Source organism: Cheilinus undulatus, linkage group 13 (assembly GCF_018320785.1).
Source record: "Cheilinus undulatus linkage group 13, ASM1832078v1, whole genome shotgun sequence".
Taxonomy (NCBI): Eukaryota; Metazoa; Chordata; class Actinopteri; order Labriformes; family Labridae; genus Cheilinus; species Cheilinus undulatus.
Genome location: NC_054877.1, coordinates 27989163 through 28015104, shown reverse-complemented (window position 1 = coordinate 28015104; position 25942 = coordinate 27989163). Strand labels below are relative to the sequence as shown.

General features: G+C 39.5%; 1 protein-coding gene across 1 annotated transcript; it reads right to left on the bottom strand.

Moving 5' to 3' along the window:
* Positions 1-109: 109 nt before the first annotated feature.
* Positions 110-25560, bottom strand: klhl24a (kelch-like family member 24a). Its single transcript, XM_041803236.1, has 9 exons — positions 25537-25560; positions 24851-24881; positions 23340-23458; positions 22388-23232; positions 18481-18665; positions 14592-14710; positions 6442-6630; positions 4663-4851; positions 110-4467 (listed from the first exon to the last, which is right to left on the bottom strand). The coding sequence occupies exons 3-9, from the start codon at positions 23412-23414 to the stop codon at positions 4267-4269; spliced, it is 1803 nt and encodes a 600-aa protein (XP_041659170.1). The 5' UTR covers positions 23415-23458; positions 24851-24881; positions 25537-25560; the 3' UTR covers positions 110-4266.
* Positions 25561-25942: the final 382 nt, after the last annotated feature.

Sequence of the window (25942 nt, the reverse complement as noted above, 5' to 3'; positions counted from 1 at the left end):
ATTTCAGTGTTAGTTATTTAGTTTTAGTTTACTGTAATAACCTTGGTCACCATAATTGTATTATATCAATAAAACATTTTACAGATGAGACAAGACACAAATATTGATACAGAAAGAAAATCTTTATTGATTTTTCTTTTACGTAAAGTCAACCATTACATTTCAACATACTGCAGTTTATAAAAATCCAAAGATTTCTCGCAGTAAGGCAAAGATCATCTAAGGAGAAAATGGAGTTAATGTATCACATCATACACACAATAAGAAAAGTTTACATCAAACTGATTCAATTTCCCACTCTTTTCATGGGGCACTTAGGTCAGCATTCTGCAATGAACAGGTTAAAGCTCCCATTTTTAAATCCATGGACATTTCTCAACAAAGTCACCTTTGGGATTAAAAGCAAATCCACTTTGGCTTATGTCTGCATTCCTTTTCAAATCCATCAGTCGGGTTTCAACTCTCACCTCTTTTGAGTGTAATATAAGGCACACTATTTGCAGTTGGGAGTCAAAATATGCTAGCGACAAACAGTCCCTCAACTCACCACAAGCAAAGAAAAAAAGGCAACAAGTACAATCTTATCCAAGTAAACAATGCAGAGATAATAATAAAATAATAAAAAAAAAAACATTACAAGACAAAGTTTTGTGTAAATACTCAGTGAAATCACAGACGCACACACTCACATTCTCTCTCTCTTTGTCTTACTCCTGCCCTTTGACTTAAAACCTTCTTGTCTGTTTGCCTCCTCTTGTTGGCCTCCTGAGTTACCCAAAGTATGCTCATCTGGAGTGTTGGTGGGCCTGAGGTTGTTTTCTTTCAAGCTTGAACTACTAGAAAACCTGACCCTGACCTTATCCTTCTAAGAAACTGTCTTAAAAGGATGATGGTTTAAGCTGAAATCCCACTACCTGTTTTTGTCAGGGTGGCTGACAGACAGAAGCGCTATCTTTGCAAAGCTGCCCCACAAATGAGCACGAGAAACTCCCTTATCCTCTGCTTTCTTCTCTTTACATTGTTTTCTTGTAGCTTTTGTTTGAATTTTAGACCCAATGCAGGTAGTGACCAAAACAGGAGCAGCTGACAGGCCCTTTAAGTGTCTCTTTCATACGTCACATGAAAGCAAAGAACATTTACTGATACAGTAAAAAAAACAGGATATTATTACCATTTAGTTCTACATTTAACAGGATTCTGTCAAAGTGCACAATTGGGGCTCTCAGTTACAGAAAACACAGTATGCAACTGAAAGAAAAACATTTAAATACACAAAGAAAACATATTAAAGTTATATTCACAGCAATATCTCTAGTCTATTAACACCTAATGTAGTAGAAGGTGACTTTTACTGACCATGAGCCACAGCATCCAAAATCTTTGTCATTCAGAACCTAAGCGTTATATAGCACTGCTACACACGCCAGTAAACATGTATACACTCAGACACACTTGGAGGTTTCTATGGTTACCCCGAGTGACTCGTTTACATGTAGTGCACAAGTGAGAGGTGCTACACTCAGTGGAAAAGGTTCTGTTGACAGAAGTTTGCAGTAAAGCAACGCCTACACTAGAACTGATAAACCTCCTTGGCTCCAACATCCATACCAAGTCGTAAAAGTCACACATGCATACATACATACATACCAAACATGCACACAGCTAATTCAGAGCAGTCTTCGAGTTTGATCTGCAAAGGCTTCTCACATCTACCAAAACCACCCACAAGCCCAGAACACTAATGAACTATTATCTATAAAAAAAACAGACACACTGAAGCAAGGTATAATACAGTAAACATTCAGTTATAAAAATACAAACAAGTATAACTTAAAAATAAAAAAATGTCAGTAATGAGTGTAATAAAAAAAAAATAATGATAATGGAGCAAAGTAAAGCTTAAAAAGGAGAGTTCATTGTGGAAAGGATGTGTGATGTGATGGCACAGCTGGAGCAGGGAAAAAGGAAACACACACAGGAAGTGGAAGCAGGTGATATAAAGGGGAAGTTAAAGAGTGCAGTAGCTATGTTCCAATATTTTGGTACAGCCTCCGTTTGTGTCTCTTCTGATAGCTTTGCTCTGGGTCAACAGTCGCAAGAAGTTTGTACTTATGACCTCTGATTCTGTGGAGGAGCAGCTGTCTGACTGTTAACCACTTTATCATCAAGTCCATTTCTATATCAGTAAAGACAGTTAATAGAGGACTGTACAAAGATATTTCAATGTATATATTCAATATTTTTGTTGTTTTATTCTTTTGGCAGATCATTGCTGGCTCATTTTTGCATGGGCATTTTTTAAAAGTTTGTCTTAAGGCATTGCTTTTGTTCATCAGCACTGTGTGTGATCATTTCAGCTCATCAGCAATCTAGACTCAGGGAAGGTTAAATTAAACAACAATGAAGGCACAATGTTAGGAAGTTCTTTTCATGTCTGATAACCTGATTTTTATGAACACTAAATTAAAATAAAAGGACTATTTATTCTTGTGGTGCAATAAGTATTTTTTAATCTCTAAATTGTTCATTTTTGAAGATCCTCTATACTCAATTGTCTTTTAAACACTTAATCTTAGGAAAGAGGGTTTCTGTTTAATTTTCATTAATGACTGGAAGCAAATGGGACTTGCTGTGGTGTAACTGTTGTGATGTGGTTGAAAGGGCTGCAAAAGTATGTGTTCCCTAAACATAGGCCACCCAGGTATTTGTACAACCACTCAAGTACATATGTAAACCATATATCTTGTTGTATCTTTGTATTGTATAAATCCCATCCACAAAAGAGAGTATAAGAGACTGTAAAAGAGATGTCTGCTGGTAAGTCCCTTGTAATTGCAGGACAGTCTGGCTGCACACAGTAAATCTCTGACAGCTACTTTCACAGACTGTTCTTTTGAGACGACATCTCTGTCAGAGTGGAAGTGTCATAGTTTGCTAGTACAAGCTAAAGGTAGCTTGCTTAAGCTTCATGAGCTTTAGCTAAAGCTAACATAGCTAAGCTAGCTATGTGATTAACATTATCACATGAGCCAATGTAGCTAAGTTAGCTTTAGCATCGTAAGCTTTAGTAAACATGGCTAAAGCTAACATAGCTATGCAGATAACCTAGCTACGTAGCTAGCCGCTGGTGAGCTTAGCTTCAGCCACGATAGCTACATAGAAAACAGAGCTGCATAGCTTTGTTATCTATGTAGCTTTTGCAGCTAACATAGCTACATGAACTATGTTTAGAATATTTTCATAGAGGACAAGCTTTTTTTCTGTAGGCAGACTGTTTTCTTGTCTAATCAAACGTTTTCTAATAAGGTTTTGCAGGTCAGGTTTTTAACTTTTGGTATCGTAACCTTAACCCTAAACGGAAGTTTAATCTGATTTCTCCTCCTCCTTTCTCCTCCCATTTTCTTCCTTATAGGCCTGTGTCCATTGCTGACTTTTTTCAAGTGCTGGTAGTGCTGAATTCAAAATTCACCTCAATACAAGTGGACTGCCTGTTGTGATGATAAAATCTTAAGTTAAACATTTCAAAGAATAATATAGCTGTATTAGAACGTCTTTATAAAAAAGTATTGCTGATGAATACTGTCTAAAGAGCGGAAATGTACTGTATTATAAGAGTAGAGGCGTAGGTATCCATGAGTGATGAGATTAACGAATGGGAGGGAGAAACCCACTTTAAAGGACAAAGGATAAAATTCATATAACCTTAAATAAATAGGGTTCCCCTGCCACCTTCACCGCACAGATGCAGCATCATTCAGTGGGATACACTTGTATGTTATCTTGATTTCAGAGTTAATTTCCAAACTTTAATTACTATGAACTGTCCTGTAATGTTATTGATAAAGTATTTGCTTTTGGTACTTCAAGCAGAAATCCTGCATGTCAAATTAATGACCACAATAATCCTAGGATTTTCATTTTTGGTCCTTTACCCCCTAACCTTGTGCAGTCATTACCCATGTGAGGCACAATTGGTCTGATTTCACTTCAGCCGTAGTCATGGACAAGTTCTCAGCAACTGCTTAACATTTCAACAGTGAGGCTTTACTATAGCACAGAACAGAAATGGATTCTGGGAACCACAGTGAGTATTGCTACATGATGCTGAGGGAAAATAAATTAGTTTGACGGTACTCTTTTGAAAGAAGTGTGTGTTTATGCTGTGCATGAGGATGAACTGAAAGAGGATACGGTTTTAAGAGTTTCAGTTCTTTAGTGAGTGCTCCGATGTGAGAGAAAGTGTGTGGTCTGTGTGTTGGTTTGTGGTCAGAGCCTGTGGTATTTGTCGTTGTAGCGGTGGATGGTTACACAGCCATGGTAGGAGATCGGCCGCGGCATGGCTGCCACTCCTGTGATGATGCCTGTTGCAGGGTCGTAGCACAGGATTGTGTCTGTTGCTTCGCCATTTTCTCCTCTTCCACCGAGGATGAAGATCTTACCGTTGCACACTGACATGCCACAACTCTCCTGCACGGACAGAGAGACTGGAATTAAAGACTGCATCTTCACATTATAAAGGCCCTACATTCTTACAGCTCCATATTTGGACTTTTAAAATAATTTGCGTTGTAAGAAGTTGTATGACATTGCAGCGCTTGAGGAAAAAGCCTTTACAAAGAGACCAAAACTTGTCTGAATTTATCTCTGAATGTAATCTCTTACCTGCTTGTTAAAGGTGTGAGTCACATGGATCCAGTAGTCCTCTGCAGGGTCGTAGCAGAATATGGACTTGGTGAGACCACCGCACACATAGACCAGGTTATTGAGGGACACTGCTGTGATACAACGCTTGGCGATAGGGATGTTGGCTCGCAGTAACCAGGAGTCTGTCTCTGGATCATAGCACTGAACCTGTGGCATACAGTGACATAAAGTCAGTTGTGTTTTACTGAAGATAAAAAGCTCCAAAACACCTTCAATATGTTTAATGCATTGGCAGAATAGCTACTAAAAAAACCTGAAATAAATGTATCTCACAGTGGTTTTCCTGACTGTGTTAGCTAATACAAGCCTTTCCTCCTTTGTGGTTTTAGGTACAATCCAAACATTTGCTCACCTTCTCTTTAAAACAGCTTAAACAATGTTGTCTTTGACTACAGATAACATGAACAATACTTTCTACTTTTATCCTAGCACAACAGTATGCTTTTAGGATGTGCATGAGCCATCAGGAGACACCAGAGATAAGAAGTTCAGAGGCACTGGCGCCTGCACAAACTCTAGGCCCTACAGGTTACATAGAACCATCAAAGATAGACTACCTTACAGTTCCAGAGAAACAGACCGTTGTGATGTTTCTTATCAGACTAACTCCGTGCAGGTGAATGTGTGTTTTCTAGCCTTCAGAGACATGAAAAACACACCAGCTATCTAACTGAGGAAGAAAAATTCTTCTCTTGAAGGTTGGGATCCTAAGAATAACACTGTCTTCCTGTTTACAGCAAACAACTCCGCTATCAGTCAAAACAAAATGAAATTACTCCAGAGTAGCATGTCGAGTCATGATCTGTAGGATTACATAAAAAAGAATTATGCATTGACGACGCTGGCATATCCGGACAGATGACGAATGATCGTATCCTTAAATTCCCTTGAATTAATGTTACCTAAGATTCCCTCTTACTCTTTATTTCTGTGAGGAATGTGTCACAGCATGCCACTGTTGTTTGATAACGTTGGGACATTTCTATTAGTGGCATTCACATGTGTAATAAACTTTAAACTACAGCACAATTTAGAATATTTGGCATGTAAATGTAATGATTAGGAAACTAAACTACTAAGATATGGACCATTACTTAATAAGGATCAACTTGACTGACCAGAAAATGCCCATAAACATGACAGGTTAACTTCCAATGTTTACGATGTGATCGTTAACACTAAAAGATTTACTCGCTGTTTTTGTGTCACTCCTCTCTCACATTTTTCCTTGCAGAGTTAAAAAATGTTTCGTAAAAGCCCAAACACCCAATGTGATTTCATGCTGAAATTTTTCTTCCTAACATCATCCAAAAAGGACATTAGAAGCAATTTTTTAAAGACTTAATTTGGGGATGCAGAGAATGAGAACAGTGAGAAAAATTGGAAACTGGGGACACAGAGAGTGGGGAATGAAATGAGGTTGGATTTGAGCCTGCTTGGAGGACGACACCCTCTGCACGTGGAGTGTGTGAACATAAGCACTAGGCTATCAGACCTCCTTGAATTTTGTTGTAATTACAAGCACAGAGATGTCACTTTAGTTTGTGTTTCAAAAGCAGTGTCTATTTAACGTAAAATCTCTTGTCACTTCAAAAGTCAAGTTTGACGCCCACTGAAATGTCTGCTTTGAAAAAAAGCCCCTAAGGTATAATCACTAAAAACAGGTAATCTGGGATGAAAAGCCCCTCTGCTGTCTTCATTATGTGCTGAGGAGGGAAGCACACATCTGTTTCCCACCTTGTCTGAACAGGTGTCATCATCTGGCCCTCCCCCTATGACGAAGAGCTTGCCAGCACAGCTTGCCACGGCTGGAGAGCTGACCGCCTCTTTCATGGGGGCCACCTCTGTCCAGCGGTTGGAAAAGGAGTCGTAGCACTCCACACTGCTCAGGCGGCTCTGGCCATCGTAGCCACCTACAGCATATACCTGAGGGCACAAACATAAATGCACTTTAATCACAGATGACTCATAAAGATTTAGGGAAAATAACATGTTTACTTTACGACATATACTTTCCCCATATATTCACAGAAACCCATAAAAGGTTCCCTCAAAGAGGAAGACTTTTATTGAAGTGTGCAACTTCCTGAATATAAACAATACTTTCTACATAAGCACTCGAGAACCAGTTTATCAGGTGTAAAGATGACGTACTGCCTCTGAAGAGCAGTATTACCTCTGTCCTTGTTGTTCTTCTTTAGTAAGCACTGCAGCCAGCAGCGCATGATGTTAACCTTGAACATTTAACTCATTCAACCAAAACAACACCTTGAGGCACAACAGCTGTTCAACAATGATTGCTGTAAACATATTATGTTTGATTCCAACACAATTTGTGTCTAAATGCATTATATCCATTGACACTTATTTAAAAATAAAGCTGTTGTGGTTTTAAAAACGGTTAGTTTATACTGTCTCCTGCCATTATCTAGAACAGTGGTGCTCAGCTGGTGGATAGGGACCTAAAAGTGAGTTGAGATTGTGTTGCTGGAAAAAATGGTGGCAAAAAGTTTATGAAGTACTGCAGTTTTAGTGGACAAGCATCCATACATATTATTTTACACTCTTAAACATTATTCATTAAATAAACTTGTTATTAAAAATCAACTAGTTTTTAATTGTTTGTTATTTGTTATGCATGTTTTTTCCTATGAAAAGACCTTTGTACAAACTATTTAAGAAACTACTGAAAATGTTTTATAATGTTCTAGTCAATATGTGCACACTTTGGCAGCCTCAGAGCAGACAAAGAGATCCCCCATAGGGAGTTCCTGATCCCTGGTTGGAAACCAACAATCAAGATGATTAAATCAGAACCCTGAGAAAAAGAAAAAAAAAAAAAAAAAAAAAAAAAAAAAGAGGTTCTCCAGAACTTTCCTCCAAGCGGGGAGGGCCAACCGAATGTGAGGGCAGTGCTAATTCCCCACATGACATCATGAGGGGAAAATCTGAGAGCAACTCCTTTGGACACATTTTCTGAAAGGTGGAGGGGGATGTTCTGATTCTTGGGGGTATTGTGGACAGGCCAGGGGCATATATTTTTGCTACATAAGCCTGAAAAAGTGTATTTTCCATAATATGTGACATTTACCATGCCCAAAAACTCATAACATCATCTATCTTGTCTTTATTTTTAATGAAAAAAATATTGCTCTTGCTCTGCTCACATCAACATTTTAGCATCTTGCTTTGTCATAAAGCCACCTACGCTCTCAATATAAAGCGTCTGCTAAATGGCATTGTAACCTACTATTGACCATCTCATATACAAAGTACAATGTGGCCATTATTTCACATTAAAGACTGCCCATAACACGACAGCCCTGGGATGATCCACATAATTTATATGGTGTCTGCTGTGCTGCAGTACACTGCATGGCTTGTCAACACCAATATATTCCCGCACACCTGCGGATGCGGCACACCCCGACATGTGGCAGGGTGTGAGGGCCCTTCAGTGCTGCTTGCAGCCCAAGTTTTTAATAAACTTTCTCAATAATAGTTTCTGGTAGATGATCACGTGTTAAGATGTCATAGTAAGTAGTACTTCTGGTTATTCTCCGCCAACCAACAGACTGATGTTATGCAATAGAAAACCTTCAGGCTGTTCCTTGCTTCCAAAATATCTGAAGCATAAACAAGCACAGAGAGAGAAAGAGAGAAAAAGAGACAAAGAAAGACAGAGGGAAAAGGGGAACAAAAAAGAGGATAGGCTCATGGATTTGCATTCAACACCTGGCCTGACTGACAGCACTGCCGCGTTTTTTAACGGTAAAGTTGATGCTGAGGAAAAACACAACAAAACCATTCACCATATCTCAGAACCTGAAGCACTTCTGTTCCTGTTTGTTTTCTTTCATGAAAAGAAAAAAGGAGATCAACGCAGTAAAGATAACATATGTATTCAGGGCAAGGCAAACATGTTTAGAAGTGTTTTATGAGCCTTTCTCTGCAGGCATTAAAGGATTAATGCACCTACTAACTTCTTCTTTTATGTAATAATTCAGCAAAGTAGGTCTTGTCAAGCAAGGTTTGTGGATTTCTTCCATGATCTCCATTAATAATTGGAAGCCTAGTTTTATTGTCCTGCCCAAAGTAAAAATAATAATAGTGTACCCATTACACTATTAGCTAAATACAAAATGTTTTTGGGCGAACTGACCCTTTAATACTCCATTGAGAATATCCAGACACTAACGTGTTTGCAGAGGTATGTAAAAGGGGGATGGGGGAATCAGACTGGCGCTTGGCTTTCCAGCTTTGATACTCTGCACTCACTCGACGCCTGCATGGTTTGAATACACCATGAAAGTGTAAGTGCATTAACATAGGCACATTTCATGTCAGCTCGATGATGGTAACACATACATTATACCGACTTTAGCAATATTGACATCGCATAAACACCAAGCCAAACGTGATTCACAACTCCCTGTGGACACACTTGCTAACCACTGAAGGAGCACATTTACGGCTCATTTTATCATCATGTTCAAACCCTGATGGTGGCTGAATGATTAACTGTTTCCTTTGATGACTTCAGGGGAAAAACAGCACAGGAGAATATATATAGAGAGAGAGGGAGGGAGAGAGGGAGACTGACAAAGGCACTAAGGGAAAAGAGACTGAAAAGTTACGATGGAAGAGAACAGCTGCCACCATAACAAAGAGGGAAAAACAAGTGGTGACCTATTTTTTTTCCCTTTTTTCCCTTATACTTTGATGGAAACAAGACCAGTCTAACAGGACTACAAGCAGGACAATGACAAGTGTTGCAGCTTAAGAAGTTTAGTCTTAGGGTTCTGCCAAAGGGAATGTGAATGGATGTTGTAAATCTGTACAAGTATAGCACAAGAAATGTAGGTGTGCTCATGTGTGCAGCTGAAGAAACAGCTTACAAGTCAACTGAACATGCAAATTCCTTGAAAAGTGATTTAGTGGAAGCCTGTGTTGAGGTTTTTCTGTGAAAGCTTAAACATGCATACATGCTCATTATGAAAGCTTGTTTACTACACTCAGGCTCATTTCTCCGTACTCTGCAACTGTAGCATGAGTGCTGCCCATCAAAAGGGGAAATTATGGACTGAATGAGGAAATGACTGGCTACAAATGCATAAGGAGGGGGAACTGAAACGTGAGGAAAATGATACTGCAAGCAGTGAAGCTCAAAACATACATATCACTGTATGACTTAGAGATTGGAGGACTGATAGATCACTGACAAATTCACTGGAACAGTCATTTCATAGATATCTGGTAAGACACCAGGAAAAAATACATAACAGAAGACAGTTCAGAGGAAGAATGATAGAATCTCCTTGATGTGACTGATTCTATGTCATTATAGTGGATAGTAACTTTCTGAAGAAGTAAAAAAAGGAAACACCCATTGGACTCAATTCCGAAGGGTCTGCAAAATAAGCGGAAAGAAGGGGAGGACAAAAGTGAAGGGAAAAACACGTGTGGAACAGATACAGGAAGTGGTCTGAGACAAGAGCCTCTCCTGGGACAGAAGATCTCAAAGGAATGTGCTTCTCTAGAAAGGGCTATAAAGTTTGTGCCTATGTATCTTCTGCAAAACTACATATTTTATTGCAACTCTGACCATTGTTTTATTGTGTGATGTCTGGTTAAACTGCACAAGTAAGACTTAAGCATAGAATTACACTTTCATTTAGCATTTCAATTTGTTATGAACCTTTACCATCTTTTTTTTAAGCATTAAGCATCTTATTTATTTAATTTTAGCATTAGGGTGTAAGCAGGGGTAGAAAGTAACTAATTACATTCACTCAAATTATTGTTTGAGTACTTTTGTGTGTGTTTTGAAATCAGTACTTTTACTTTTACTGAAGTAAGCTCAAACCAGAGTAAATGTACTTTTACCTGAGAGCAGTACTTTTGTACTTTTTCCTACTAAGTTGACCACACAGCAGCACATAGCCAGAGAATGATTTCAAATCCCATCCATAAACAACTGTTGTACACAGCAAAAACTGGAGTGTGTACTGGAGGGAGGATTTTAATTTCCACTCCATTCTTGGTAAAATGGTCTACACTGTAGTCAAATAACTTCAACACTGTAGACTCTACAGTGTTGAAGTTGTTTGACAGTGTTGATCCACCAGTGTTAGTTCAACTTACACGTGTTTAGAGGTGTTTTATATGTGTTTATTTATGTTAAGATGCTGCTTGCTGTACAGTGATCCCTGCAGGGGTTCTTTTGCTCACAGTTCTTGTGGACTGTTATTTTTACCTCTGCCAAGGAGGTGATGTGATTGGGTGGGTTTGTTGGTTTGTAAGTTTGTCTGTTAGCAACATAACTCAAGAAGTTGTGGACGGATTTTGATGAAATTTCAGGAAATGTCAGAAATGGCATAAGGAAGAACTGATTAGAATTTGGTAGTGATCCGGATCACCATCTGGATCCAGGAATTTTTTAAATGATTCTGTACTATTGGGAGATAGGGCTAATGGCAGAGGTCTGCACTCTCTGAGTGCTTTTCTATTTTTTTTTTGTTTTTTTTTTTGTTTTTTGCTGTTAGACACATTTGCACCATGTGTAAAGTTATCCACTGGGTTAGAGGTCCCATCTACGACTTAAGGTATTCTTAAAGGATAAATAGTGCAACACTAAGTGTTGCTTTGCTACTACCTTGACTCTCTGCTTTGTTCTTGCCAGAGGAGACCAACCTTGTTGCAGATTTTCAAGAGTTGCTGCAGCTCTCACATTGTAAAACACATATATAACATTTTCAAATAGCAGTTTACTTAAATGTTGCAATGACAAACATATATACAACAACCTGGTGAACAACCTGGTGAGAAATCTATTCTCGTTTTTCTTGCCAATAAGGAAGAGTTGTATTTTATTCTACAACTCCTCGGTAATTACTCCATATTCAAAGTAAACTTCAAATTAATTACTTTTTACTTTTACTTAAGTAAGTTTTAACCAGAGTATCTGTAATTTAACTTGAGAACAATAATTATGTACTTGTTTTACCTCTGGGTGTAAGCAAGATGCAGATAAAAAAGAACATTTTATTTTGTTCTTTTACTGTTTTCTAATTGTACATTTGTGTCCTGAACTTGGAATTACTTTGGATTTAACCAATGGCTTTAATAGCCAAAGTATGACCTCCCAGCTGATTGTGTCACTGTTGTGAAAGAGCACGTGTGTCTGTTGTTTTTGTGGCAAGGAAGCTAACCATTTTGGGTCTTGTTTAGAAGAAATACAAAATTCAATACAGACTTTCAAAGCTACAAAAACATGATTGTTTGAGATGTCAAGAACCCCATACAGAGTCTTACCCCTTCTGCCAAAGCAAATAAAGTTCTATTTTAGCCCAAAGCCTTCCAAGACTGATTATACTTGTGTCCATGTTTTTAAATGTGTATACATGTGTGAGTGGCATGTCTGAGTCATCTCTGCTTACGAAGACAATTGTAGTTGTTCTTCCTTTCGCAACACTAATAACAGATAATAACAGTGCAAAAACCTCTCAGGAGGTAAACATGCCGCTGTCTTACAATTGGTCAACATTTGTTAAGCATTAAGTCCGTCTTTTAAACCACAAATGCCCTAAATGTAAATGCTATGCCATGAAGACTTGACTTCTAGTAAAGGAGAGTTTCAAAACACATCAGATGGTTACAAAGATTTTACAGGTCAGTAACATAGTATTTCATAGTATTTGATATAATGATAGAGTTTTCTTTCTTGTAAAAAGAAAGCAGCATGCCATAGGAACATGAACAGCCTTGTGTGTGTACATTACTCCTACATACACAGACCTAGTGTATGTTTACAGGATTATCAGGGCTTACAGCAGCCATGTATGGCCACTCCAGGCTTACTATGTGGTTGCAAAAAGACCCACAACATATGATATGATGGACTAAGCTAGGCCTTAACTTGGAAGTGTGAGTCGCTGGCACAGATCCATTAAACTCCCACTGACCTCAAACAAGACTGTCCACCTTTCCTTGTATTACAGGCTTTAAATAGTAACAGCTCAGAAGTAGAGACAGTCATCGAGGATTCATGCAGAGCTCATGTGTTGGTATTAACTTTTCTCAAATTTCATAACCAAACTGGAGTCATCTCTTTTTCTAAATTGAGCCCTGACTTACAGGATTCATAGAGATGTTTATGTAGTAGAATGTGGTTTACATATGATGAAAAAGTCAGGCAAATGATGAAAACGTTACAAGATAAACAGAGAACAAGTTTTTTAGGAAGTAATAGCAGAATTATTCTCTGTGAGTTGTGTTAACAATGAGGTGAATTATCGTTCCACTGGCTGCAGAACTTGTTTATATGACAGTTACAAATAAATATGAACTTCCTTCTCTCTGTTGAACCTGCTCTTATGTATGCAGGATGTGTGGGACAAGCTAGCAAGAATCATTTTCAAACCCTGGGGCAACAAACAATGCATCACCCAGTAATATATTGTTGTTCCTTGTCAAAGTTTCCTTTATCAGAAAAAACGCAGAAAAGAGTTGACAGTGGGAGAGCAAGCTGAGGGCCCCTTGTGTGGCCCCTTTTCTGACACTGATGAGTGTGTCATACCAAAAGCGAGATGCTTAATGCCAATCATAACAAAGAATGCAGAGCCTATATTTTGTTTAAAAACAGATTCCTTCATGCCTGCAGGTAAGAGACTGTGTGTTGCAGTGGGATGAGGCATTATTGTGAAAGGTATGAACTAAAGCAATCAAAAGGCTCCTTACCAGTTAGTTACTCTGTTTACTCTGTAATGTCAGTGTGCACTTCATCCAATGTTGCTTTTTACCAGATAAAAACGAAGTATCAATGCATGCATTGTGTCCTTGTCTTCTGAAAATATACCTGGTTCAAATTTCTGCAAAACATACATCCCTTTTTCCTGAGAATTTAAGCTGTTGTTCATAGAAATTGATACTTGTTTGTTTTGTTGTTATGTTGTTATGTTATGCTTCATCCTCATCCTCTTCTTCACAGTGTCATATCTACAGGTTTATTTTAAGATATTTTGTATACCCTCATGTTTCTTGTCTTTTGTTTCATGTTTTATTTTGTATACTTACCTTGTGTCTCTTTTCAGATCGCTCCTTCCTCCCCATCCCTAACTGTTCCCCTGCGTCTGTGATCACTTCATGTGTTTCACCTGTGTGTAATTGTCTCCCTTCCCCCAGCGTATTTGGTCTCCCCTTTCCTTTCTCTCACGGCCAGATCATCTTGTCCTTAGATTCAGCGTTCCAGCATTCCCCCTCGTGTTTCTAGTTAGTTTTTTGACCTCGTCTTTGCCTGCCGTCTTGGATGCCTCTGCCTTGTGTTCTGTGAATTATCGCGTACTGATTTGGATTGATTTCGGTCTTTGAACTTTGCCCGTGTTTAACCAGTCTTACACTTGGGTCCATTTGTTTAGTTCAGTATCACACATTGGTTGTTTAAAAGTGGTTAGCTAACAGTTTTGAGAAATTCTTCCATCTACTTTGGTGAGTAATACGGTCATCTATGATGGCTGTTTTTCTCCATTCAGACCACAGACTGTATAAAGAACTCAGACATATTTGTCGTGGGGCTACGTGCACCAAACCATGACCCCGAACAATGACGATTCAGGACGAATACAAATACTGTTGCACTTTTAGTACCTTTGCCTTTATTACAGAAGAGAAAGGCAAACAGAGTTAGAAACAGGGATGAGAAAGTGGGGAATGACATGCAGGAAAGGAGCCACAAGCCAGCTCCAAACCTGGACCACCCATGGAAGTGTGGCGCAATTTAATCACCTGGCCATCTGCACCTCTATAAATACATTTTTGAGACTGAAGCATCCACCATGGGGGAATCCCTGCACCATGTAGCAATAAATAAATCTTGGCTTGCAACTTACCTTGCCCAGCAGGACGCCCATCTTGTGTCTCCAGCGACCTTTGTTGAGTGAAGCCACTCTGATCCACAGGTTCAGCTGGGAGTTGTACATCCACACGTCTCTGCTGTTTATACGCCCACCTGAACACAACAGAGGACAACCATACCACCAAATATAGTTATTAATCAAGACAGAACCATGCCTATTTTCCTTTTGTAGCAAATAATCCAAAAAGTAACCTTAACACTGCAGACAACTCAGGTTATCATTTGCCAAAAACATATGGAAAAAATGACAGGGTTAGAAAGCTCTTATCTCTTTTTGGTAAACAGTCAGCTATAAGTCGCTTGTTTTTGTCAAAGTAGTTAAATATATCATAAATGAGCCAGAGCTGTCTTATCTGTCTTATCCTGAGCTAGCTTTCAAGAGTTCACCTTGCAAATCAAGTGTTTCCTGACATATATATACGCCTGGTTATTCATTCAAAGACACGGGCACTTGCACTTAGTCTTATGTTTCAGGGTGTAAGGACTGGTGTCGAAAAAATATTTTCAAGACAAACACAACACAACCAGAGTCAAAACTACTACAGAGAGCCTGGTCTGTTGTCTCTGGGCAAACATGGACTGTTAGAAGTTAAGTCACCCTACCATGTTACAGTGTAACCCAGACACATATTCAACAAGCCCCGACACGTGCCTCTTCTCACTCACTCATTCTCCTGATAACACCCCCCTCCCCCACCATGAATCAAAACATGCACACCTGCTGTCTGTTGATTCTCTAAAGACTAACAAAGGGGAGAACAAGAACCCCAAGGTTAGCTTTTTCTGTAGAATCGATGAAGGGCAAAGACGTGACAAAATGCAGGTCATCCAAATAAAACCTGAGCCAAATCATAGTCAAGGAGAAAAGAGAAGATATCTCCAAAAAGTCAATCAAAACACTACAGAAATTTAAGATTCTGATTCAGTTTTCTGAACAGCAACAGGCTCAGAGTAAGTAAATCTTGAAGCCTGGATACCAACTAGACTTAATCATCAACAGAAGGGTCAGTGACAATCTGTGTTATTTCACACCAGGACTTTAATTGATCCAGCTGTCGTGAAGTCAGTTAATAAAACACAGATTAGGAAAATGAATGAGGAAAAGTCCTGCCTTAAAACCACACCTTTGCATTTAAAACCCAATGCTCCCTAGAGAGGATGATCCAATTTACTTATCACTGATTGGAGAAATTCAAATTTTGCACTCTCTTACATTCAACAGGTTCAAATGCATGCACACAAATGAATCATTTTGAGAAATGTTACAGTGATGGGGTTGTAAAAAAGATGGAACTCTGAGATTTAAGTGGTTCATTGACAGTGCTCTCTTCATCTACAAACCCACTACAACAGAGCTTTCTATATTACGTTATAATGTCCCTAAACATAAATGATGAATTCCTTATTCATCATATCCTGTTTCTGCCACTACTTATTGGATGTTTTCTCCATACAGGCACAGATGTTATATAAAGAAAGAAAGCATGCCAGTGTAAACAAAAATGTCTATCCCTCTCCTGTATTCACATGTGAACAAAGAGAAGTTATCCCCATTGTCAACTAGCTGGCAGACCAGACAGGTGGGTACAGATATTAGACACGTGCTTCATCCTAACAACAAAAGAAGCTACTCCTTGAAAGGTCATCTAATTAAATAAGTCATAGGTTGTATATGTCTGTCTTTTTTGTTTCTGTTGTGGCGGAAAATATAAGGCAATTGATGTTCAATCATTTTAAATTATACTGTAGTAGACATGCAAAATGAGACAAGAGAAAGAAGTGAGTGGCAGCATGTCTCTGCAAAATGGAGCCAGAGCCAGAAAGTCTGCTGCCCTAAAGGCTTCTGTCCCCTACGATTTTCATGAAGAAAGCATGCTGAAGAGGAATTCACACAAGTAAAGAGGAGCTTGACTGGCTCCAAAGCCTTTAAAAAAGCTACTGCCCTCAGAAGGTAGTCTTTTCTCACGAAAAACTTCCGCTGGTCAAGTCCCACTAGTAAAGAAGAGGCGAAACAATGCTGCTAATCACTGTTCTTGAGGACTAAGATTTGTGTGACAGGTTTCTCAGAGTTATGCGTAGTTACAGTCAGACGCAGTTTTACTGCTGATAAAACATGTGAGGCATGGACTGGTGTTTCCTGCTAATATTAGCAGATAAGACTTTTTACTTTAGGACAGCTGAGGCTGATAGAAAAACAACATTCTTTAAGGCTACCACTGATCAATCGCCTTAACTTATAGTCACTTAGAGTAACTCCAGCCTGCTTAGTGTCGAGCTGAAAAAGGGATGTCGCTGCGGTCATGTAAAAAACCAAGCAGGTTGTGTATACTCAATCATGCGTCCTATTTGAGACCACAGCTAAGAACAGCTGTGTTGGGGGCTGGAGGCCCTCCAAGATATCAGCAGTAGTTCCTAGTGTGAAAAAGGAGCACACAGTCAGAATGGAGGGAATGTAATTTCTGCAAAATTAAAATACAGCAAAGAAAAATTGGACTAAATGTGAAAGACAAATACAGCAAGAAGACAAGAACATGAAGATCATGAAAACGTATAAAGAAGTAGTTTGTATGTATTGAATGTGTGAGACAGAGAGATGGGGGGAGGGGTGTGTTGACTTTTCCAGGCAGAGCTTTAGGGTAGATTGATAGCGAACACATGATGACTTGGCACAGTGAGCACATAAAAAAGCATAAACACAGGAGCAGACTCTTGCTGAAGGGCAGAATATCCTTTTTTCTTCTCTATATCTGTTTTTCTTTTCAACATTTTTTCCTCTGCTCTATATCTTTCATCAGCTGTTTTGTCCAGCTCTGTTTTGCAGCTCATACTGAGCATGTTTGAGCACGAGCTATCCTCAGTTGCTCATTTGAACTTCTGTTTGAGTAAATTCAAGAAAACAGGTTCACAAAAACTCTCAACCTCAATGCCCCCAATGCATACACCGTATTGAACAGCAACTTGTTCCCTGCATGTTCATATCTGTGCTGGACTCAGCAGCTACCTGACCTCATCTGCTGAAAAGTATGATGTAACACTGAAATGTCTCTCTTAATCTGGATCTGTTTTTTACAAAAGGAGATTGCGCCATGCTTGGCACCTTTTCATTTCATAATTGCAGCAGGCTTGCTAGTAAGGAATGAGAGCCAAGTTTACATTAATTTCACAATAAAGTATATAGTATAGCACTCAAAAGTTCTAAATATGTAAAATTTTAAAGGGGATTATAATCAAAACCAGTGCAGTGCTTATGAAGAAAACAAATCAGGGATGTTAAATTGTTGCAGAGAGGCGATCCTGGAAAAAATCCTGTTGAACCCATGTAAAAGGTGGTAACCTCCTTGATTGGCAAGTAGGAAGAGAGGGACTGTGCTGGCCAGTAAAGGCCTCTCGGCTTAGAGTGTGATCCAGATGTCTCTCTCATATTTTCCTTCAACTCCAATAGGCTGTAGCTGTAAAAATAACACAGGGCAAGCAGCCACCATGGCCTTTCCTGCCACTCCACTGGGAGATTAGATGGCAGGCAAAGCACAGATACACACAGACAAGATCCCTTAAGAGTGTACAAGTAAAGTTTTCTTACTCTTGTTATGAAAAACTGGTCCTAGCATCCAAGACCACACTCAACACAAAAGGGTTTAACAGTTTTTATATAAAGGGCTTAAAACTGGCTTTAGTAAAGGGTTCAAGGTTGCTATGTATTCTGCATTTCCTCATGTTAAGCTTGTGATGCAATCTGTTTCTTAATCTTCACATTTAATATAAACATACTTATCTAACCTGTTCTTTTTCTACTGAAGTGTTTTTACAAGCCTTATTGAAACTTTGCTCATGAAGTGTTTTTGACCGTTTGTGTCAGATCTTACCTGATACCAGGATGTCATTGCGGAGGGCACAGACAGCATACTCAGACTTGGTGAATTCAGGCAGTTTGGCTAGTGATTTCCACTCCCCAGTGACTGGATCATAGCACTCAGTGTAGGGCAGGTTGAAGCCCCCCACTCTCTCACAGCCCCCCACTACCACAATCACCTCAGAGAAACCAGTGGACCTGCAGACAGAGAAGGGCGACATTGGAAAATTTAACAATGCAGGAGAATAACAACACATTTGTGGCTTAATACTCCACAATATAAACACATGAACATGTTTAAGCTTATGATTTAGCTGTTTGACAGGAATGTAGACATAACAGATATGGTGTATAATTCATATATAGTAAATAAAGGGCACGAAGATGTACAGATATGTACGTGTCAACACCTGGTGGAATATCTTAATTACAGAAAGTAGAACGTTTCACAAGGGAAAGAAACAGAGTGGTGATTTCCTCAGGAATAACTACACTTATCTTCAAGGCAAGGTTCACTTTACAATGCAGGTATCAATCATGAGTACAACAAAAACAAACTTAGAGCTAGACTAAAGCTTAAGTTCCCTGATCACAAAGCTTTCCTATTTGGCTGTTCAATGCATGCCCTGGATATGACAACATTTCCTACAGGGCTTCTAATTAACAACATGCTCTTTACTACTGTAGCATTAGAAAAATGATAGTGTTGGAAAAAGATTAAGGCTGACCTTTTAAAGGATTTTTGAGAAATCAGGGATAGAAATGCACAGATTGGTATTATAATGTCCAGTAAAGCAAATTTTCACGGATGAATGAAAATGAACCTTTTCTATGAGTACTGTGCTCTGATTTTGCTCTGATGCAACTATGTGAGGGGGCAATAAAGGCTGATTTCTTAAAAAAACAACTTAACTAAAGGTTATTTAACATTATCAAACACTTTCAACCAATTCTCCAAAAGTTGTAGTGCAGACAGTGGTGAGAGTATTGTAAACTATAGAGACAGATCCTGCTCTGTTACGTGTTTTCACAGTGAAAATCCAGGATAGTGCTAAAACAGAGCTCCACTGTCATTGTGTCTTTCAATTTCATTCTGATTCAGTGGCAGCGTGATATTTTGTGCCCGTGCTTGTCAGTTCACAGTGCATTACGGCTTTGTGGAAGCGTAAGAGAGCACAGCATAGCTGGAGCTTCACATAGACACACAGTGAGACATGCACACAACTGGAGCACTGAACTACACACCCTGCTGGCCTCACTGATCCTGTTGTAGCCTCTGTGACACCTCTACCTCCATAGCCTACACAGAGGAAGAACATTTCTTCACCCATTATGCCTCTTCAATGTTTATAATTCAGATCACACCCTTTCTATGTCATTTAAAGCTTTATTTTCTGCATCATTACAAATATGTGGAATATTCTGATACATTAGTAACAGGCCAATATCATCAGATAATATCAGCCAATGAAAACACAGTGCCTCCCACAGATACATGACACTTGGATGGGCCACTTAGGTATATTTACAGCCACCCAATTATATTTGCCGATTTTTTTTTCCTTTTTTAAACCCATGTACAAAGACAATCCACATGCGAGAGGCGTCCACTTGTAAGTGCTAATTGAGGACTGAAGTTCAGAGTAAAAAAAAAAAATCAGCATTTATCGTTTAAACATGTTTTCCTGTGGATGCTTGCTGCCTATACTGTCCTCTACTCCTGCACTCTAGGATGATGGTTGCAGTTTGGTATCTCATCAACAATAAGTCTTTATACACGCAGCTCACCTGCCATGAACACAGAATATCAAGGGAAACATTTTAAACAGTGAGTGATGAAAGTTGAGCATTTTTATACTATGCGCAACTGATCAATACTTTCCAAAGACTAGAATCATACAAAATAACAAAAACTTTGGACATGAGGCAGGTGGGATGACCCCTCTGCCACCCCTACCACCCAGCGAAACACTGAAATTTCAGTCAAGCTATAGCAGGGGTGTCTAAACTATGTTTCAGGAGCAAAATGTGGCCCATGGTCCATCCTTGATTGCCTTACAGCAAATTCTTAAAATAAAATGAAATATGGCCCACATTAGAATATGAAGCTTGTGCTTGGCTGTGTTGTACTTCTTAGCTTCAGCACTGGACAATGCTACTGTGCTAATTCTGTAAACAAACATTTTGACAGGAAGAATTTAATTTATTTTTGTGACTAAATTGAGACAAATGGCAAACATATTGGGAACCAAAATAATAAGGATACCTTGCTTTATAATGCCCTTAGTATTTACAGCAAGAAATAGCAGTACCAATAGAAATCCAGGGACAGGGCTTGGCTTTACCATATTTAATACACTCAAGGTAAGGTATATGAAGTGATCCCACCGTCCTAATTAGTCCTGAGTGCGACCATTAGTGGAAAAAGTTTGGACACCTCTGGGCTATAGAAAAGACTAAAAGTGGTTTAACTGTACGCAATTTCACTTCATATAAGATACTACTGTAACTACAGTTGTAGCAAAAAATATATGTACTTCTTGCACTTTCACCTACATTTCATTGTCTGTTTACTCAATGTGCCATAGCATGTAGATCAGGTCGAGGTAGGGGATTAAGGCAGTTTTACTGGCTTGTATACACCTAAGAGACAGTCTAGCCAAAGGGTGGCTGCGCTTTATGATTATATGTGTGTGTGTAGGTGTACAAGTTGTGCGTGTGTGTGTCTGTGTGATTAATTACATTCTAGAGGCTTCCAAAAATAAAAAAGTGCCTGGTGTAGACACAGGAAGGGGAAGAACCAGGCATCTGTTTTGAACAGGAGCAGATTTTGCCCTCGGGGCAAACGAAGCAGACAGTGTGGGGACTAACTGCCTGATTGGCCTGTTGATCTGAGCAGATCTGCCTGGATACTGACACAATAAACCTGAACTACACATCACACAGCCTTAACAACTGACAACTGTTCAACAGCAGTTAACCCTTACAGTAAATCTAAACGTTACAGAGACAGCTGGGCTGTTGTTTGTTGAACAGTAAGCTGCCACATGGTCTATTTTTCTATCTCATTCACAAGGTTTCACTCAACACTAACCTTTGTCCTTTACTAAACAATACCTCCAACTGGACTCTACACCACACACAAACACAAAAACACATGCCCAAAAACCGGAAACAAGAGTACATTTGGTAACTAGGTAAGCAGGAACACACTGAACCTAAACACACCAGCAAGGTGAGTTGCACTGTTGGTATGATAACAAGACTCAACATTTCATGATTGCTCTTTCTTGCATCACATCATTTTTTTTCCTTCCAGCCAACCAGTTTGTGTAGGAACATGCTCTGCCACCTCATTATCATTTACATTTCAGAATAGGGTTTCAAAACATAGGCCCCGTCAAAGACATACTTGTCTGTTCAGCACAATAACACTCTGTCTCTCTCTAATACACACACACATGAACACACAGGGAAAAACAACAACGCTGCTGGGGGCACCAGGTTCATATGAAAATCGTAAACTCTAGATATTCCATGTGGGATTAGAAATCCTTTTAGTGTTTAAAATGAAAGATATTCTTATCACACTGTGACCTCTGTAATTGCAGTGTAGCAGGTGTTTTATCATAACAAGACAAACAGAATACAGGAATAGTAGAAAGGATGAAACAAAGTCAGTGTACCCTGACAATAGAAAAGAACTGGTGCATAACCAAACAATCATCAGTCATGTGATGCTTTACAACATATCATTGTGAGAACTTAATCAGACTCACTAGTCATATAACCTCAGCAGATGAAAAAAGGTTGTGAGAGGACATGGCTCATAGATAAAACTGTTATCTGCAGTTGAAAACATCTTAAGTAGATTATCTGACCCTTTGTCCTCATAACTTGTACATCACCAGTTTAGTTACCTGCGTGGACGAGTTCTGGGTGACATCATTTCATTTCCAAGCACATGGTAGCGTCTGGCCTCGTGCAGAAGCTGGTAGCACTCTGGAGCATTCTGGATGAGCTGGTCGCCCTCCACAGTCTGGACAAAGTAGTTGGGGTGCAGAAGGGGCAGGCGCACATGGTGCAGCAGAGCCTTCAACATGGGCTTTCTCTGCTCCACACTGTGATACACCCATCTCATCACTGCCTCAAACACGACCTCCTCCTTACCGATAGACAGCTCATCGCTGGCAGTGTACTCCTCCAGCTCTTCCTTGCGCAGGTCAAGGAACTCCTCGTGCTGAGACACCTCTGAGAAGTTGGCCATGGCATAGCTTCGGCAGCGGCTGGCCAGCTGCTTTAGGGAATGGGCGTCTGCAAAGCGCTGTATGCCCAGGCAGTTGCATGGGTCAAGTTGGTCCTCCAGGAACTTGGCACAGGCATCTCTCAGCGTGTAGATCTGGAAGAGGCTGGAGGTCTCAAAGAGGAACTGGACATTCTCTGTGGTGATTTTGGCACGTCCAGTGTAGACGTAAGTGAGGAAGGAGTCCATTGCCTCTGCCAGGATGCCATTAATCTCAACCAGCATCTCACGGCTCTCACGGTGATCATTGCAGAACATGGCTCTGAAGTAGGAAGAGCAGGCAGAGAGGACAGCGCGATGGCAAGGGAACTCTCTGCCCTGGACGCTGATAACAACATCGGTGAAAAGACGGCAGTCTCGAAACTCATTGAATACCTGCAGGATACCCTCAGAGTGGGATGCACCGGAGCAGAAATCTAAGACATCCTGGGTGGCTATAGTTTTGGAGTCAACCTCAAACACCTTAGAAACACAAAATGTAAAAAGAATGGTAAAGTTTGTGACTTTAATATATTGGACAGAAACTGCAAGACAGAAAATAAAACAATGGTTGGCTTTTGTGACAACACCTTGCGTTTGACAGCTGGTGAGTCTCTGATCCCAGAGTCCTCCCTGTTCATCCTTCTTCCTAGAATCAACACCATGGTTGCCACCTTCAATGTAGACCTTCTCTAAATTTTAGGGTGACCTGAGGAGTGGAGCAGGCAATGCAGGACTATTACAAAATACATCAATGTATTATAACATTACACTTTATCCTGCCATCAAATCAGGAGAGAGAGAACCCTAATCGGATCACTGTAGTACAAATTGAAAACATTCAACAAAGCACAAACAAAGCCACAAAGCATGTGTGGAGAAGGAGAAAACATGTGAACACCACAGATATTTTTCTTAAGCCTGTGGGGTAATGCTTTAGTGTCTTACATCACAACTTAAAAAAAGTAGTTTCAAGCAGTGAAATCTAAGAAGTACACAAAGCTGTATGACAGCTCTTCAAGCTCATCACTATTTAAAAACAGTTGTGCCCTGCAGCATAATGAACTGCGTGAGACGGAAGATGATTCAGGCAGGAGGGAGGTTGAGCAACGGTTGAAAGGCCAACCTACATGTCAGTCTGGTTTGTTTGTGTTAAAAGACAATGGGGGTAGGGATGCTATCAGGCTCATCATCATCAGTGTTTGATCAACAGGTACAAAGACAGAACAACCACTGACAACCTTGAGTCTAATTTTCCTGACATGGTTAAACTTGTAGCACTAAGATGCTTGCTTCTTTCAAGAAAAGAGGAACTTACAGCCCATAAGCAAGGTGCACCATGAGTGATACTTTCTTCAGATCAACATTGTTCATTATATGTGGGCTATATTAAAAATGGCTAGGCTAATTTTAAAGCTACATGACCTATAAATTAGACTGCTATCTATGGCCATACAGTCTCTGGCAGCAGGTTTAGCTCTTTGCTATGAGGTCATTTATTTCAGGTTATTTTTAACCCTGGTTCAACCTTTGCATGTGTGTTGTCTGCCAGCAGCACCTCCTAGAAGTCATGTTAAGACTTCAGGACAGGTTTGGCCAAAGGTGTCTGACGCATGAAAGGTTGAGTAACTATGTGACTAATACCCCCTGAGGACAAATTAAATCGAGTGATATCATTCACAAAACGACATTTTATGATGTTTAAATTTTATTGTATTAGTCTATGTTGTAATGCAGATTTTTTGTTTGTTTGAGTAGGGTTCATTAGAAAAAAAAAACAACAGAGGTTTGAGGCAAAAAACCGCATATATAATTTCGACTTTTCTCGTTTTAAAGTTTATGAGATGAAATTAGTTGCTTTACAGGATTATCAAACATATTTAAAACATACAAACACATTATGTGAGTTTAAGGAAGCCTTGTGCTTCCGTTTATTAGACAAAGGAGGCTTCCTTCGTGACGACCGTTAGCCGTTGAAAACATAAATATTCGTCAACCGTCGCGTGCCTGTTTATCATATTTTCGAACCAAACTCAACAATTACTCCTAAATTTAGCATTCATGCTCTTAACAACATATTTTGTATGCATAAAGTTCTCACCTTATCCAGAAGTTTCCAGATGAATCGTCTTCTGCAGTAACAAATGGAGGAAAAAATATGGATAAAAATAACTCTGCCTCCTAAAAAAAAGTGCAGCTGTACCTCTAATGATATATTTTCTCAACTATTTATGGCAAACAAAGTAGGCTGCTGTCAAGCCGGGACATTTTGAATTTCAGGTGATGACAAAAACAAAGAGCTCTAACTAGCTAACTGTAAACACAGGACCAATATATACTTGTCAAGTCAGAAAAAAAAATATCCGTCCCACTGCGCCCCCTCTGAGACGCTCTGCACTGTGGGTAATGGAGTTCAAATAAACACATTGCGTGTTTCCTTTAGGTCATTGAGACTACACTTCCCAGGGGCATGTAGCTCTACACGTGGCTCTCCTTTGTTTGCAAACAAACTGAACTTTCAGGGGAGAAGCTGTACAAAACAAAATGACAGCCTCTTTCTTAAACAGGCAAATAAGTGAGCGTTTTGGCGTAACTTCAATGCGCGTAAATAGGACAGTTTAGACCTTCTTAACTAAAAATATTAAGGACACACGTCATAAATTCTCACACGATGTATTTATAAAACTTCCAATTACAAGACTTTAAATAATGTTAGAAAGCGTAACGCAACTAAATGACAGGCATCAACATTCATTTCTACATTCTAGAAAGACAAATGCAAAATACCGAAATGTGATCTGCCGGTCACGTGACAACAGGATAAAACCAAAACGCAGCAGGCTATGTTTTTCTCTTCAGGTGAGCGGGAGGAGGTGGCTAAATGGAACAAAGGATGTCACAACTTCCTTACTCTGTTGCAAAATGTTTCTGAGAGCTCCAAGCTGGGTTCTCTGAAAGGGTCCGTGATGCGATCAATAAACCAGTTTGCACTGTTTTGAACTTTGTGCACACCAACTGTGACGTTTTTACACAACAGACAGAAAGAATCAGGACTATAGTTAACTCCCTGCGACTATCACTGAGGTCGTTACCAACAGATGTGTTTTCACCTATTAGTGATATACAAAAACTTAAATATCCCTATTAAAAATGTAACATTCAAGTTAAGACATTTATTAGGACATATGTTTGT